This window comes from Aspergillus glaucus, assembly GCF_001890805.1.
Source record: "Aspergillus glaucus CBS 516.65 unplaced genomic scaffold ASPGLscaffold_22, whole genome shotgun sequence".
Taxonomy (NCBI): Eukaryota; Fungi; Ascomycota; class Eurotiomycetes; order Eurotiales; family Aspergillaceae; genus Aspergillus; species Aspergillus glaucus.
In genome coordinates, this window is record NW_019170474.1 from 61,418 (window position 1) to 75,808 (window position 14,391).

Genomic DNA, 14,391 nt, shown 5'->3' on the forward strand with positions numbered 1-14,391 from the left:
GGTTTTTCTCGTAGATCCACTGAGCCGGGGGTACTCTAACCATTCACGCTAGGGCATGTGCTATTTTTGGTGTATCCTTGTTCATGTACTGACCAAGTCCTGCCCGCAATATATTTGTTTTGTTTTGCATGGCTCTCAACATCAGTGTCATGGCCTCGATGCAAGAACCCGGGAACGCCCAGCGCTGCGTTGCAGATATAGCAAGCGCCTAGAGACCATTAATGCCTGGCACATGTCCTTGCAACCAAGGGTTGAGTGCAGCAATCGTGATAATAACCGTAGAGGCAAAAATACTAAGCCATGAGCATTCATTTCAAGGACAATAGGAAGGAAGCACTCACGAATGGATCACAATCTCCGTCGACGCAGATGGCTCACGTAACCGAATCTCCGCAGCATGAACATACTGCCGACAACTGTGGATTACAGCCTGGCAAATTTCAACCAAAGACTGGGCGGTTTGAGCGTTCCTGGGAGACTGCATGCAAAGAGCAAGAAAGAGCGAAAAATGATATCCTTGGCAGAATGGTACCGAAGGACCATCAAAGCCGCGCGGATATCGACAGGTGGCTGTGTCAGGTCGGGCTTCATTATATGTGGGATTAGATTGAACCAGTTGTTCAGCTGCCCATCTAGTTCCGTTGAGACCTTCAAGGAGGAGCTCACTGCTCTGTGGATGGTTCTATCATCTTGACTATCAGAAGCGCACGCGACGTAGTTTGCTTGCAGCAGGTACTCATGGCCTACGTACATTGCGTGGTGGACACGGTTGAGGAGTCGGCGCGCAGACAGTTCAGCCAGCCATGCGAGCAGAGAAGCATTGGGCAGGTCCCCGCATAGTGGAAGGTTTAGCTTGTCGACAAGATTCTCCACGCCACTTCGCGGTAGGTGATGTTCTGCGATATGGTCACTATGCTTGTCAGCACCGTATACAACAATAATCGAACGGTATACTTACCATTCAAGAGCGAAAATTGCCCAGCATAACCTGATGAATGGCTGACATTGTGCCTCATCATTTTCTAGCGACGGTTTGGACCTGAGCCACATGGTTATCATATGCCCTCATATCATGCAAGCGAGCAGACTCACTTTATTCACAGACGCTGGAAACTGGTCGACGCCATGTGAACGAGTTTCCAGGCATCCAATGGTCGACCGAGATAGTTATAATACAAAGCTGCGAGGTAAAGGCACCGTGGAAGGACAATCGTGGTGATTGAGGTTCTCAGGTAGGTCTCAACAGAGATAGTCAGTGCGGGCAAGAAATATGTACTCCCTGGTGACCAGTCTGCATCAGGTGCTTCAAGACGCGGTGCACCTGCAACTGTATTATGTCATGTTCGGACACCCTTTTTGGTCTGATTGTGATTCATTGAAGAATGGTGTCGCCTGCAAATATAAGCAAGAATATCTGGAAAGGCTAGACAGATGTGTCAATTTGAGATCATCTGTGAGAGTCCATCAAATACTATTACTACAGTGTTTCAATTGCAAGGGACCTACAGGAAGGAAATGCTGTACAGTTAGGTTTTGGAATTTTTCCATCCTATTTTACTAGACTAATGCTTGGTACATCGCCTACATTATGCAAAGATAACACCAAAAGAATATATGTAATTATACTATAAAAGAATGACAGAGGTCAGAGCGAGAATGGAAGAAAAGTAACAGGGAAAAAAAAAAAAAAAAAAAAAAAAAAAAAAAAAAAAAAAAAAAAAAAGTATCAATGTAAGGTTTCGATTTCGATGGAGAATCACAGCCGAACACTGACAATCAATCAGCACATGGTAAGGGTAGAAGGGAATATACAAACACACCTGATATAAAACTCAAATCTAGAAAGCCCCCAAAACCATCGTCCCCAAAGCAACCGCCAACAACCCCAATCCCGACTTCGACACCCCCACTGTCGAAGCCATCCCAGTCGCAGTACTCGTGCTGGAGCTAAAACCCGAGCTTAAAGTAGCCGTACCAGTACCCGTACCCGAAGCCGTCACACTAGCCGTGGCCGTCGCATTTAACGGCGCATTGCAAATGACCTCGCCGTGACTAGCGCCATTGGTAGTAAAGCAAGAGACCAGGTCGCTGACAGACTGCTCCTGAGCCAGACAGTAGTAGTTGCAGCCGGTATCGGTTTCTTGGACGGAGGCTGGGTCGCAGCATTTGGACATGATGGCGGTGTTGTTGCTTCTGCTGGGGAGACCGCAGGCGACGTCTTGGATGGGGATGTTCCAGCCGCAGGAGGTGGAGGTTGATGAGGCAGCGGTTGTGGTGGTGGACATTTTGTTGGAGTTGAATTTGTTTGTACGTATGAATGATTGACTTGAGTGAGGATGAGGAGAGTGTTTTGACCGGAAGATGAGAGGTTCATTTATAGAACAATCGAATCAAGCAAAGTCGTTGGTAAATGTATACCCGGAATGGTTTCTGAATGGTCATGTTTCGATCTATAGATGAGCAGCAGTAGCGCTATATATAGTAATAGCTGCGCTAGAGGACTAGAGTATTGCTCTAAATAAAAGCATGCTCATGCATACAGCACAGTGTACCCCATGGGAGCCCTATGTCATTTTCCACACCGTAGAAGCTCTGGAATACGAGGAATCCACCTCGAAATTTTTATTATCCCTAGCCTGGACGCATAGATCTAATTTTGACCTCAGGAGGCTTAGCGTTCTAGAAAAGATTGATATCCGGACATGACTTTATCCACGACTCCACTATTTTGGGAAATCCCATGGGATATTTTAGGAAGATAATGCGGCAAATTACTTATATTAGACATCTCATAAATTACCTTTAGCTAGTGGATCTGTGTTATTCTTTGTTCTTTATTTGCATTCTTGCAGGGCCACCATACATATGCCTCTCCAATGAAGATGTATTTCTCCCCATCCTTCCTGACCACATATAGTGTCCGGCCACTTTTCAGGATGACAATACTATTCCCTTCCTGCGCATGCCCCAGAGTCAAACAGAGATGCCTGTCCCGGAGCGTGGACGCTCAAGGCATATTTGATTACTTAGGCTTGTTTGGAGTAGGGCACAAACCCCTTTGCACACACTAGATAGCTCAGTGTCGGCAGGCCCTGCCTTCTTCCTTCTCCTCGTCAGATAATCTACCAATAGAGTAATATTGCTCGTGACCGTCACAATGTCCATCTTGGTGATGAATGATGATCGAGTGATGATATGTGCTGTGTATCCCAAGCAGGAATAATATCTGGGAATTGTCTCTAAAACTAACAGTCATACAGCAAAAGTAGCATGCAATAAAACTTGCAAGTAGATCTCGAGCCCCAACTTAGTCACAATACCTGTGGAATTAGCGATTTGTCTGTCGCGGGTTGGAAGATCGGGCCCTTACCAAGATTGAATTGAAAGAAGAGACCGTTCAGGCTGGGCCCGAAGCCTCTGTTGAACTAGTTAGAGAAACGCACAAGCGGAATGTTGATATCTGCATGGGTTACTCACCCCCTATATAGCGGGGAAGCCTTACTGTCGCTCATAGCTCCCATGCCAGTGCGAAGTAACTCCCCATTCGGTAGAACGACCTCCATACCGCACTGGGACTGCGTATGCTCGCCGTTGGGTGTATATCCGAAACCACGGTCAACTGTGTTGCCCAAAACTTACCCCCATCCCATTGCTGGGACGGAGGGCCAGAGATTAAACCCTCTTCGTTGGATTTCATTGAAAAGATCAAAGAAAGACACTCCTGGTTCAACAATAGCGTATCCGTATTCCTCATTCACTTCCATAATGTTCTTCATCTGTTGAAGATCGAGGATTACACACCCCTTGGTCACCGAGCCCGATCCGCCGTATCTTTTGGCATTGTTAGTAAGAAAAGGAGGCAAAATATGAGACTTACCCCAAGTTTTTCCCCCGGGAAACAGTCCACAATGGGACTTTGTAGACATTGGCTAGCTTTACAATCTGCCGGACCTGCTCTACTTTGCTTGGTCGGACTGCACCGCTAGGCACGTGGCTGCCCGTGGTGGAAAATGGATCTCCGTAGGAATCTTGACCCTGGGGACCTTGCAGAGCACCATGTTGCGATGTCCGAGAAACATTCTTCTCCCCAGTAATACCACTAGCAGCGTCGAAGAAACTACACAGCGCCTCACGGTCCGGTGAAGTAGATCTCAAATGCTCGGGCATTGTATCGTTGGTTGCTGTTGTCACAAATTGGATGCCCTCCAGGATGCAGTAATATAAATAGTCATGGAAAGGGCAGGTGACCAGAGCTTCTGGTAATAAAGAGAATCCCTAGCTACATATTCTCCGTTTCGGGGATATCGGGGAAAACTGGTGGAGGATCTCTCTCGCCCCAGGTCCGGGACAGGACTCCCCCAACACCCCCTAAACAATCTCAGACTGACATGAGCAGGTATTCCGAAAGACCCATCTAACAAAGTACATAGTATAGTACTTTAGCTTACGTGTTCATCCTATCCACCCGATACTATAGTGCGAACGGCCAGAATGTTAAGGCGAGGGAGTAAACTATCTTAGAATTGGAAATTTTGGATATTACAGTCTCGGCTAAGTCACTACTGGAAATTCTCAATTTGGGCACATGTTATCAACTGCTATTGCAAAACCGAAGGAAGAACCTGAAAATGTACTATCCTCATTACCCCACAGTGAGCCTCGGGGGTGTCGGGGATGCCGGGGAAATGAATAAGTTTCAAGGTTGTCCCTCTCCCTCCGCAAAATAAAGAACTCAGTATAAATCCCAAAGACTGGTGCTTCATAGCTTGTACGTCTCTTCCTGGATAAAAACCAGTATCTATTACTTATTTCGTTTCGATATACAAACGCTCAAAACATGGATGTCCAGCCTAAATCGTTTTTCCCGGATCGTCCCCAGTTTTCTGGGTTCATGAAGCCCTGCCGAATAGAGGGTAAAATTCAGAAGCTGGAGGTATATGGTGAGATTCCAAACGACATTAATGGAACTTTCTACAGAGTGATGCCAGACCCTCAGCTGCCTCCATTCATAGAGAATGACCCTGTATGGATGTCACTCTCTCCTGATACGGGAAAGTGAAAGAATAATAACTCATGAAAATAGTGGTTCAACGGAGATGGCAATATCAGTGCCTTTGAGATCAAAGATGGGTCCGTCTCGTTTCGACAGCGCTACGTGAGAACGGAGAAATTTGTTCGCGAGCGCGAAGCTCAGCGTGCATTAATCGGTCAGTCTCCTTGGTATTCCTGAGGAATAAAACAATCGACTTACCGACTTGTAGGCAAATATCGAAACAAGTACACAGATGCCGTGGAATTCAAAGTTCGGAGCACAGCAAATACAAATGTCGTCCATTTCAATGGTCAACTGCTAGCGTTGAAAGAAGATTCGCCTCCCTACGCCTTAGACCCCATCTCCTTAGAGACGAAAGGGTCTTTACGATTTCCAGGGACAGCTGCCTAGTATGACATTTACAGCTCACCCCAAGTTCGATCCGGTAACAGGCGAGATGATCTGTTTTGGATACGAAGCCAAAGGGGATGGAACACCTGATGTCTGTTACTACAATACTTCTCCGGATGGCAAATTCACCGAGGTGGTTTGGCTTGTTGCCCCAGTTGTTGCTATGATCCACGATTTTGCTGTCACCGATAATTGGGTATGTTTCTCTATGGAACCCTAACGCAATGACGAGATGCGTAGATAACTTACATATCACAGGTTCTCTTCCCCATCATTCCTCAGGTCTGCGATATCGGGAGGTTGAAACAAGGTGGTGAGCACTGGCAGTGGAGCCCTGAAACTCCATTTTATGTCGGTGTCCTTCCTCGACGAGGCGCAAAGCCGTCCGACGTGAAGGTATACTTCCATTCCGCTTTCATTATACGCTCTTACTTTATGTCCGCAGTGGTTTCAATACAAAAACTCTTTTCCGGGACATACTGCTAATGCATATGAAGATGACTCCGGAGATATCCACGTCGATCTCGGACTAAGTGAGAAAAATGTGTTCTTTTGGTGGCCTGATGCTGAGGGCAATTCCCCGCAACCCAGTTCAATTCTATCCCAACTGGTCCGATTCACGATCAATCCCCAGTCAGATGATCTTAATCTCCCAACCCCCAAAATTATCCAAAAAGACAACTCGGAGTTCTACCGCATTGATGATCGCTTTGCCACTCATCATTATCGCCACTGTTTCTTCAATCTGATGGATCCAAGCTTGGGCACTGATTTCGCAGCAATTGGACCAAAATTGGGTGGCGGTTATCCAGTTTATAATTCTCTAGCTCATGTCGGTGTTACAACAGGCTCGACAGAGATCTACTTCCCTGGCAAAACACACATGGTACAAGAGCCGGTATTCATCCCTCGTGAAGGTTCAACCACGGAAGGCGATGGCTACGTACTGGCGCTGGTCAACAACTATGATACTATATCGAGTGAGTTGCATTTGGTGGATACCAATGATTTTTCCAAGGCAAAGGCCATCATTAAGCTTCCGGTCCGTTTACGCCAGGGCCTGCATGGAAATTGGGTGGATGCTCGGGACCTAAGACAATGAGTTGCATCTGACATTCTGAACGCCTAATGCGCTCGCTGGAGGATTGATCGGTACCCTGGTTTGCGACTAAAGATTAATGCTCATTATATGCCTATCGTGAAGCTCTGGGGTGATTCTTTTGAACCTGCGAAGGTGTTTATAGTTATATTGATGTCAAAGATTAAGCGAGAAATGTATATTTGTTGTATAAGTATCTATTCGACAGCCTAAGCTTGTGGGCACTCCGGATGAAAGCATATCATTTACACGGCTTCATAAACATTAATCTCAACATATCCAGGCCTCTGAGGTTTCAGGTCTCCAAGAAACACCGTGCTGACCAACTGGCGGTGTTTCTCATTGTCTGTAACGATCCCGAATCGGGTATTTGTTCGGGTGTACCGTCGTCCGCTTGGTTAGTAGAACGAGCGACGAGGTGCACTAACCCGGGCTCACCCCATATAATTTGCTTCTCCTATAAGGCAAGTACATACGACCATAGGGTGTGGAGAACAGGGCTTCCCGTCCGCTCAGCCGTACTTAAGCCACACGCCGGCCGGTTAGTAGTTGGGTGGGTGACCACCAGCGAATCCCGGCTGTTGTATGTATTTATTTCATTTCATTTTTTTTTTGCGCTGAACCAGCCTGCGACTCTCAGCTGCTGGGTCTAATCAATAGTTATAATCGCTGATAATGCAATCGAAAGCGCGTGGCTCATTGACCTCTCGTAAAATCCCCTTCCTGATATGTTTGAGAAGATCCGAAGGTACACGACTTCTCTTAATAGTAATATGATAAACGGGTTCTGTACCCGACTCTTGCCGGCAGCTGATGACATTCGCTAATAAATTTAGCTTAGGGGAATTGATCCAATATGCCTTGTCTCTCTGCAGCGTGCATCCTTTCCCTGCATTTTCCGCCAAGTAATACGGGTGAAAAATCTCAAGCTTTGTCGACAAGGAAAACGCCTGTAGGGGCTTCCATTCATCCCTGGGACACTCTCGGCTTGTGGACTCGAAACAATGGCGAGATATGCACGCAAACGTGGCCGTCAATGATGAATCGCTGAGTACTCTGGTCCACGGATGATGATAAACAGAGAATGTCAGCTTCTCCACGGTTCTCTTATGTGAGGGCCATGCGACTCCTATTTACCGTTTGCAGATATCCTTGTGTGCTCTAAGATTCTAAGTGGTTTTCGGAATAGCGTCAGAACATGCTCTTGTAACCCGTATTTGATCTCCGGAGTACCCTTTGCCCCTTTAGGAACCAACAAATCAAACCAGGTTAGGAGACACTCATTTCCACTCATAATCCGTGCAAAATCCTCCAGTGAGGCAGCGCGGACTCGACCTTCGATTAGAGGAACTTCCAAGGGTGAGCAGTTAATGCAGAGAAATGCAACGACTCCTCTTAGTCTAATGCGAGTCATAACACCAGTACAAAGACAAACAAACATGCCCCACATGTGATCCAAGTTGGTCATTTCAATTTCGAACAATGCAGTAGAATTCAAGATGTGCTCTTTGACCGTGAATCCTGGGACTATCGCGAACGTTGCTTGTGCAATGAGATTCACATATTCGCCGGCTTGTAAGCCAGCAGTAAAAGACTGCAATTTGACTGATGGATCCATTGTGCCCAAGATTCTTAAACAACTCGATGAGAACTGATCATGCATGCTATGATTGGAAGTGCTCACACGATGGGTTTTGGACACAGGCTACTGATCCCAGCAAACCTAATTGGGATATGAATATCAATGCCTTCAAGCGGCCATACGTCTCGATCGAATTCTGTATCTGGATGCCAATGCCATTTTTGCACGCCAGCGACGGTTTCATATGTCGACCGTATGATACCACCTTGAGCCCTAACAGCATGTATCACCGGTGTGTTGCTTGGATTTGGATTCGTAAAAGTGTCCCACCAACTCTGTCCTTCATCACGCCTGGTAACAATCAACTCTGCCCCCCCCCACATGGTTACAAGCTGAGCTATTGTCGCCACGATATCCAGACGATTATCTGGAAGCCTCTTCCGATTTATGACCTTTAAATCCGCTCTGGGCCTCCAACTTAACGGTTTCAAGAATAGAGCCGATCATTCTCACCAATGGCAAGAGGTTGCTTTTTACATTGAACTCCCACAGGCCGCGCTCTCTGGAATAATAGAATCTGGAATAGCCGCGAGCAAGTGACATCAGTCCCATCATCATAGTAGTCACCCAGTAGATCGCCACAGCCAAACTGAGACATCCAATGGTCGCATTGATCGTATTAGCGGCTTCCTGTCCCGGGCCATGAATCCTATAAAATGAAATGTCAGTGACAAGTCGAGGGTAGCGGCAGTAGACCGTGTAAAGAAATGTGAAGCTAAGCCAGGCCCAAGCCACAGGGCGAATGGCTGCAGCATATTGTGACAATCTCGACGGATAGAGTTGAAAAGAGGCAATGAAGAGCCACGCAATGAGAACAGCAATGGCAACAACCGCAACGTCATCCAACAGGATAATCCATAAAACCGGTAGATTCGGCCCGAACGATGTGTATGGACAGCAAAACAAGCTGAGCAACCCCGCAAGGAGAGTGCCTAGCCAGTGTAAATATACCAATATCAGCTCCATGCTACTCGAAGGACTGGACCGTCCGTGCGCACGACTATTCGAGACTGCTTGTATGGCGAGCCCAATAATCTCGTGAGATTGTAAATAAGCAGTTCCCAGAGCCTTGATAGCTTGGACCTTGACTGAGCGCATCTCGACATAAACTTCCTTATCATTCTCTTTCATAGCCGAGGTATGAAGAAACAAGACATCATCAGTGTAGGGACATCCTTCCCGTAGCTCTTCAAGCTTTGATAAAATGATGGAACATGCGTGAGCGATGTGGGATGTGGCATCTTCCGTACTGGGAATTCACGGTCAAAAGCGAAGTGTTTGGTGATCTCTCCACTATCTTGGGGCAAGTTTTGAATGCAGACTGCACACCGCATGTGATCACAGTCACGGGATGTTGGGTAGTTGCTTGTTGGGTGACTACCCGCACAATAAGCGCAGGCGTTGGGTCATCTGCAATATCAGGTTATGTGTTTATATTGCTGGCATTTGAAGAATTGCTGAATCCAGTGGGAATTGCCATAAAGACTGCATGAATACGTCTGGCCTAGGTAGACTAAGCTGTAATGTACAAGCCTATTGACTGTACAGTCATTGCTAAGCTCAATCAGCAGGTCAGCGCTCTGTGCTTTAGTCTCGTTGAGCACCTTCCTGCTGGTGAGCCATCCCGAATAGGTGATCTTTGTAGGAGAGGTGAATTACCCTGCATTCCCCGCCTGTAGACAGGCAGGCAAGCCATCCAGCTCTGTAAGGTAATTAATGCCTTCTAGGACCACCTGCAAGCTCTCTCTTTTCAATTCAGCCCCATCACCAAAGGTCTGGCACCACCCAGCAGCTCGGGTTAGCTGCTCCACATCCTCCAGGCTATTTGTCCACAGGGTCACGTCGCCACTAGGAAGGAGGCGGACCGTAGATACCTTACGGTGACTGATCATCAGTGGAGTCTCCCATATCATGAATGACACGGTTTACGCGCTCCACAATGTCAAGAGGCTTTATGAAGCGCAGGGGGTCTACCATGCTAGGGTCTGTCTTCCTAATGTGTAGTTCTAAGTCTCCCAGAAGGGGAATGACCGGCGCTGGGGAGCTTGGAGTTGTACTAACAACACTGTTGGTGCCCACTGAGCCGTTAGCCTGGATCCTGTTCATCCACCCAGAGACTAATGAAGTTTCTGATGAGAGCTGACTAGTGAGGACAGCATCACGGTAGGAGGTTGTTTGAGTGTCATGGGTAAACAAGTTAGGCGGCTGCGAGTAAGCTTTCTGGAAAGCCTTGGTGTCTTTGGTGTCCCTGGTGTACTGTTCACAATGGCCGTTCAACCTAGCCTCGATTCAATTGATCTTGTCAACCAAAGGTGCATTTTCAGCGCCTGAATCAACGCTGTCACAGGATTTCGTAGCCAGCTCTATACCGGAGGCAAGGACTTGATTAAAGACATCTTTTGGGGGATGTCCACTAGTTGATTCAATGCTCTACTGCAGATGCTTGATTCCTTCTTCAAAAGCATTTGCATGGGCGCGTAAGGTTGTCTCCTGTCGACTGAACTGGTGATCTGGCCACTTTTCAGCCACTCTGACCACCTGCTTCTTCAACTTGCCACACATTCTCAGCAACAAGAAGGATGGCAGCGTTGAGAATATATTCAGTCAAATCTGCGTGGAATTAAATATAAGATTGGAATTTCGGCTGATGCCGGAACTCGCTCACAATGTAGGGGGAGGTCCGCCACTGAGGAGTTTTTTTACCTGTTGATATTGATTGTTATGAAAGGTTCAAAAAGGGCCACGAGGAATGAAAGAGTGATTGGAGCTTTCGCCAAATCGAACAGAGAAGGACATTTGGGAGGCAGTTTGTAACCTGGGATATCATCTGCGGTCAGTCAGTCACGCAACATGGGTGACAGGCCTTCAAGATGCCCTTGACGCACAGGGAGAGAGTCATTTTTTTGGCCGAATACTAACTTACATGCGTGTGGCTTATGTGTGACCGGTAGGAGAAAATGTTTTTTATTCTTGTTATTTTGAAGGTGAATAGACTGATGAAAGGTAGAGTTAATTGGGAGACAAATATCTCACAATCAAGCTTCACTCAAGACTGCCACTTAAATGGCCCTCGAGGCGGGATATTTAAGAAATAAATACACCCGAGCAGCAGTATAAAATAGTAAGCCAAGAATGATGATAGATTTTTAAAGGAGAACAGAGAAGGAAATAGACTACATGTAAGAAAGACACAGGCAACTGGAGGTTTATATAGTAATATCCAAGTTGAACCCTAAAAACACCATTGAAAACAACAAAATACCGAAACCATATTCCATACAAATCAGACCTTAACAGACAACAAACAAAACAAAAAGATATTATCTTGAAAAAATAAATAAAAAAAAATTAATTATCCGAGCTTGAAGACCATCATATCCTTCTCCAGATAGAGCCTGATCTCCTTGACAGTCTTCCCAAAAAAGTCGGCATGGTCTATAAGCATCCGCGGCACAAGTGCACCATTCGGAGATCCAAGCAATGCCTTGAACTCCTCAGAATCAGGCTTGAAGACTATTCGGTCTCCTTTGTCACAAGTATTTGCATATGCTTGTTTCATAATGTCCACGGTTAAAGGGTTTTGGATTTCAGGCTTATAGATGTATTCCAACTTTTGAAGAGACTCCTCACCATCATCAAGGGCCCACGACGCCAACTGGAATGCAACCTCGGACATTTGCAGGCTAGGATTGCCATTCTTTGATATTCTCTTTTCAATCATTGCCTTTGGATTCGAACCGCTCTCGAAAAAGCCAGAGTACTGGGATGGTGATTGAGGATCCTTCGCCTCCCAATATTTGTAATGCTGAGACTGAACAGTTGGAATGCCATCAGAGTCCATCGCGCTTCCTACCACTGACGGAAGTGTTTCAGGTTTTTTATCACTTGGTTTCCATCCTCTAAAAATGTTAAATTTGCTGTCGATTGCCTTCTTATTCTTCAAGGCGTTTTCGAGGTTGTTGATTAGTTCTTGGCCTTTTTGGACATACTTATTCCAATCCGCTGTAGCTCTGGAAGCATGCTGATGCACGCTAGCCGAATCATTCTCGGCGGGGCTAGTGCCGTCGTCTAAGCTAGTTTCTCGTTGTTGGCGGTGACTCTGGGCATGAGCATTATCTGTGTCGATCAAAGGGACTGTTTCATAAACAATAAGTTGGATGTTCCTGACAAATTGACAAACAAGCAGTGCACAAACACTCTGCCGTGTACCAGAAGGTGGTAGAAAAGAGAGGGAGAATGGAGGCAGTTAACTCACCAGAATGTACATGCGGGTTTATTCCATTTGCCCAATTGCCTACATTTTCAGGCAAAAATTGCTTAGGATGACCCTGGCCGACAACAGTGGTAGGGTAGGATCCGGGAAGTTGGCTTGAAGATAGGTTAGGGTGTGGGATTGCTCGACCGAAGGTGCCAATGAGACTGCTCAAGGTGGCCAAAATGGCAAGGCGTAGGTATGAGGATCGCATAGTCGATGAAGAAGTGAATCAGGGGTGAATCAAAGGGGATAAATAGAATATGAAGATTTATCTGTTTCCCAGAATGAAGAATGATGGATGATTGGATTGGATTGCAAAAGAAGGTCGAATAGCTGGGTTATTGGCTTCCTATTTATTCTGTGCTGTTTAGGGCTGAAATGCCTGATATCCTACAGAACATACAGGCCAATTCTGCTAGTAGGGCACACAGCCAGCGCTGGGAAAGCCTTACACTACCAGGAAGCTACTTTAATTGAATAGTTATGCCTTGGTAAATATTCCTTGTAGATCTCATTTCTCAATTGGGGGCAATTTTGGCCTCAGGCAATAATCCATATCAGCCTTGCAACATCACATGACCGGTGGCTGTGCATAGCACTTGATGCTCTCTTTTCCTCCCAGATCGTTGACAACTTGACATTATCCTGAATCACTTTACTATTTGACAACATGTCGTCTGAGTTTGAGTCTGGGTTTGTGCCATCGCGAAACTACTCCCTCGATGATTGGGGGCCTCGCAAAAGAGGAGAATGGCCCGGCCCGAAAATACCCCTTTCAGTACCTGAATGGAGATTCCCAGAGGATTACCCACTCAAGGAACAAAAGATATTGGACAAGAAGTACTGGCGCACGCTAAGTAAGCTACAAAAGGAGGTCAGTATCATCCTATAACAACCCTCTGGGGCGGTGGCACCTGGTTAATGCAAAGAAGCTGACTGGTTCCATTTTAATACAGCTTAGACCTCAATTACCAGATGACCAACGAAGTCGTGTAATGGCTGAAGTCGAAAATGCAGACCGTCAAGAAATAATGTTTGTGTCAGGGTTCCCACTTTGCAAGGAGTGGATGGAAAGATGCATGGACCACAAAGTCTACCGGGACTTCTGCTGGAAAATCTGTGCCATCTACATGGCTTCTAGAGATGACACAAAGAAGAAGCAATCCTTTGGATCCACTCTGTATGAATACCTTGACAGCATTTGCTTCAAAGGTGAGCAGACATGGGCCTTTTGTCAGAGCTTCCTGGCCAAAGCAATCCATTGTACTGCAGACCAAGCAAGGGATCTCCCTTATCTTGCATCTTTCCACAAGGAAATCTGTGACGAGGTGGCTGATTGGTGTCCATCTTGTGAGCCACTGAGCGCAGAGGAATGCAGGGAAAAAGGTGTGGCATATACTGAGTGGTGTCCTGAAGACTACCACCTTCTGCCCATCTTCCGGAGGCTCCTTGTTATTATTGATGAGATCCCAATCGATGGACCATTTGATCACCCCAAATTCCCAAAGGCAAAGGCCCGATTAGTATTCACTCAGGATGAGAGAGGGAACATGGCAATTGACCCTATCAGTATTCCTGATTTGTGTGCCAAGTACAATGTCAAGACAACTGACAACCCCAGTGTTGTTACAGGGGAGCTGGACACTGTATTGGAGATTGTGACTTCTCTATGGGAGCAAGAAAGACCTCACCTTACATATCTGGACCCAATCGTTGAAAAGCTCCAGGAGAGACTGAAATTTAAAGTACAAGATGTTGAGGCTTTCTGGCAGAGTTTACATGAAAAAGAAGAGGCAAGATTCAACAATAACTGAATTATGATTGTTGACTAGCACATGAAAACTGGCATTTCAATGTTGCTGTACATAAGAGATGAAATGTGGTTGTGACGGCTCAACGGCTCAACGCCAGACAAACAGCGCCAACATATCAAACGATGCCATACAAGCAAT

General features: G+C 46.3%; 5 protein-coding genes across 5 annotated transcripts, besides 1 other annotated feature; 1 reads left to right on the plus strand and 4 right to left on the minus strand.

Moving 5' to 3' along the window:
• Positions 1–1,850: 1,850 nt before the first annotated feature.
• Positions 1,851–2,294, minus strand: ASPGLDRAFT_111468 (uncharacterized protein; the record flags this gene model as incomplete). The annotated part of the gene is made up of 1 exon (XM_022539587.1): positions 1,851–2,294. A coding segment is annotated over one exon (444 nt), but the record flags the coding sequence as incomplete, so codon positions are not given.
• A 1,341-nt stretch (positions 2,295–3,635) lies between these two features.
• Positions 3,636–3,990, minus strand: ASPGLDRAFT_96668 (FAD-binding oxidoreductase; the record flags this gene model as incomplete). Its single annotated transcript, XM_022550591.1, has 2 exons — positions 3,636–3,831; positions 3,878–3,990. Coding segments are annotated over 2 exons (309 nt in total), but the record flags the coding sequence as incomplete, so codon positions are not given.
• Positions 3,991–4,837: 847 nt separating this feature from the next.
• ASPGLDRAFT_76738 (carotenoid oxygenase family protein) lies at positions 4,838–6,585 on the plus strand (the record flags this gene model as incomplete). Its single annotated transcript, XM_022549862.1, has 6 exons — positions 4,838–5,023; positions 5,084–5,207; positions 5,262–5,412; positions 5,444–5,639; positions 5,702–5,839; positions 5,889–6,585. The coding sequence occupies 6 exons, from the start codon at positions 4,838–4,840 to the stop codon at positions 6,543–6,545; spliced, it is 1,452 nt and encodes a 483-aa protein (XP_022397356.1). The 3' UTR covers positions 6,546–6,585.
• Positions 6,586–6,772: 187 nt separating this feature from the next.
• Positions 6,773–7,195: a sequence feature (Protein overlapping with rRNA (ASPGLDRAFT_1501371, OJJ80659.1) was converted to a misc_feature.).
• Positions 7,196–7,671: 476 nt separating this feature from the next.
• ASPGLDRAFT_28700 (uncharacterized protein) lies at positions 7,672–9,282 on the minus strand (the record flags this gene model as incomplete). The annotated part of the gene is made up of 3 exons (XM_022543780.1): positions 7,672–8,206; positions 8,266–8,459; positions 8,638–9,282. 3 exons carry the CDS (start codon positions 9,280–9,282, stop codon positions 7,672–7,674), a joined length of 1,374 nt encoding a protein of 457 aa, XP_022397358.1.
• A 2,254-nt stretch (positions 9,283–11,536) lies between these two features.
• Positions 11,537–12,650, minus strand: ASPGLDRAFT_1501377 (uncharacterized protein; the record flags this gene model as incomplete). Its single annotated transcript, XM_022542111.1, has 2 exons — positions 11,537–12,318; positions 12,440–12,650. 2 exons carry the CDS (start codon positions 12,648–12,650, stop codon positions 11,537–11,539), a joined length of 993 nt encoding a protein of 330 aa, XP_022397359.1.
• Positions 12,651–14,391: the final 1,741 nt, after the last annotated feature.